The sequence below is a fragment of the Helobdella robusta genome (genome assembly GCF_000326865.2).
Source record: "Helobdella robusta unplaced genomic scaffold HELROscaffold_19, whole genome shotgun sequence".
Classification (NCBI taxonomy): Eukaryota; Metazoa; Annelida; class Clitellata; order Rhynchobdellida; family Glossiphoniidae; genus Helobdella; species Helobdella robusta.
The window spans coordinates 2,917,474-2,920,011 of NW_008704034.1; the positions used below are offsets into that span (position 1 = coordinate 2,917,474).

Genomic DNA, 2,538 nt, shown 5'->3' on the forward strand with positions numbered 1-2,538 from the left:
ATTGGCATTTGTATTGTCTGTTGATGTCAAATTAGTTGATGTTGTAGTTGTTGCTGTCGTTGTTGCGTTCATATTGATTTGTTTTGTCTTGGGATTGCTAACTAAATAAAACGGTTTTGCAGTTGTCAGCGATATCAAATGAGAAATATTGTTTAGTTCATTTTCTTTCATTATTTGGTTGTTGTTGCTATTATTGTTAATGTTATTAGTGTTGTTGTTGTTGTTGTTTTTCAAGTTTATTTCGTTTACTTGGTGGTGTCCACCAGCTTCATTTTCAAGTGGTTTTTGAACTTTATTAGTTTTAATTATATTCACGTTGTTGTTGTTGTTGATGTTGTTGTTGAAATCAACCCCCGATCTTTCTATTATAACATTTTTATATGGTGTTGCCTGTAGTTTAACTGCTGCTGTTGTTGGTGTTGTTGTTGGTGCATTTCGTAACATAAATTGCGCGGTTGTTGTGTATGACGTCCGCGAGATCGGTGGGAATGATGATGATGTTGTTGTTGTTGTCATAGTTGTTGTTGATGATGTAATATTATCTGTTGATGTTATTTTTCTCGTTGAATTTGTAATTGTTGTCGTTGCTGTTGATGTCATTGATGTTATTTTTGCTGATGTTGTTGTTGTTGTGTATGTTTTGAAATTTGGTTTTGAATTTGTTGATAAATTTTCAAATGCTTCTCGCGCTCGTTGAAATGATTGTTGTTGGTTTGTTGACGTTAAGTTAGGGTCGTTGTTATTGTCTGTTGTTGTTGTTGGCAATTTATACAAATTGGTTATTGTTGGTTTTGTTGCTATTATTGGTTTGGCTGTTGTTGTTGTTGTTTGGGCTGTTGTAGCAATCAGTGTTTTTGTAGTTGGTGTCACTGGTTTTGATGTTGTTATTGTTTGGGCTGTTGTAGCAATTAGTGTTTTTGTTGTTGATGTCACTAGTTTTGTTGTTGTTGCTGCTGCTGGTTTAATTGTTGAAGCCGTGTAAATATACCTTTCAAATTTTGATTTTGCTGTTATAAAACTGTTGTCATTGGTGTAATTACCATTGTTGATGTCATTATTGTTAATGTCTTTGTTGTTGTTGGTATTGTTGAATATATCGTTGATTTTGTTCAGCATGTCCGTTGTGTTGAATGTTGACTCTGTTTTAGTATTCAAGTCCTCACTTTTGGGGTCATCATCATCGTAGTCGTAGACTGGGGTTGTTGAGATGGATGATAAGAAAGATCTGCTTGGAGGTTCAGGCCAGACATCATTATCATCTTCATCTTCTTCTCTCACCTCATCATCATCATCACCATCATCACTATCATCATCGTCATCATGATCATCCTTCTTTATGATTTTATTTTCAGACAAGTTTTTTGTATCATTTTCTTTCAGTTTATCATTTTCCTCATTCTCACGTTTCATCTTTCCATCATTATAACTTTTGACATCATCATCGTCGTCATCTTCTTCCGTTTTGCCATTCTCGTCGTCACAGTTTTTACCATCGTCATCGTCAGAATCAATGAATTTAATAGCGCCAATGTACGAGGCCCCCTTGCGTTTAACTACGTACTGTTCATCTTCCGGGATGACGTCATACTTCAAATTTGAATTTGATTGGCGCGTCAGCGTGTTGATTTTTATGTCGTTGTTGTTTTTGTAGTTGTTTGTGCTGTTGTTGTCGATTTTGGCGTCATTGTTAATTGTTTCGTTGGTGATTTTTATGTCTTTGGACGGTGACGTCATTGGTGTTGTAAGTGTTTGAGTGTTTTCTAAGAGGTCTATGTTTTCGTTTACATCTTCTCTATTATCGCTAGCCGCATTTAAAAGTTCTTCTTTGACATCAGTGGTGATGATGTTAGAAATTATGTTGCTATCATCATCATCGTCGTCGTCATCGTCATCATCATCGTCATCTTCATCTTCATTGTCATCTTCCAAAGCGAAATTACCATCTTCACGATTGATCTGTGTAGTCTTCCCTTCGCTGATTGGACTGATGAGAGGTTTATTATCACCGTCATCATCATCATCAGTACTATCATCTCCATCTTCTTCTTCCTCCTCCTCACCATTATCATCAGTATTACCATCCTTACTATCATCATTGTCGTCGTCATCAGTTCTGCAATTGTTTACTAGCTTAGTTTTGTCATTTGAGGTTTTATCACAATTCATAATCTTTTTATCATCATCGTCGTCGTCGTCTTCACTATTTTCTACGTTGTTATCACTATCACTATCATCATCTTCATCATCATCTTCCTCTTTATCTTCATCGTCTTCTTCTTCTTCATCTTCTTCGTCGTCATCATCATTTTCTTCTTTCAACTTTTTATACTGATTTTGATTTGTCGAAGGAGAAATCTTTTCATCTTTGTTGTTGCTGCTGCTGTTGTTGCTCAACGAAACGTTTGTTTTGTTGTTTATATCTATACTTTTGTTAACGTAGTTGTTGTTGTTGTTGTTGACTGTATCTGAATCATCCGTTTTAATAGTTTCATTTTTGGCAGTTGTATTGTCTGTAAGATGGTTTTGGTGTTGTATTTG

The 2,538-nt window shown here is 35.4% G+C and overlaps 1 protein-coding gene across 1 annotated transcript in view; it reads right to left on the minus strand.

Annotated features, from left to right (window-relative positions):
* HELRODRAFT_171065 (hypothetical protein) overlaps window positions 1–2,538 on the minus strand; it is a gene marked incomplete at both ends in the record, with an annotated part of 9,015 nt that overhangs the window by 3,199 nt on the left and 3,278 nt on the right. Inside the window, 2 exons of the mRNA XM_009016872.1 lie at window positions 250–407; window positions 1,041–2,510. Of these exons, the coding sequence (XP_009015120.1) occupies window positions 250–407; window positions 1,041–2,510 (1,628 nt within the window). The remainder of the gene's footprint in view (window positions 1–249; window positions 408–1,040; window positions 2,511–2,538) is intronic.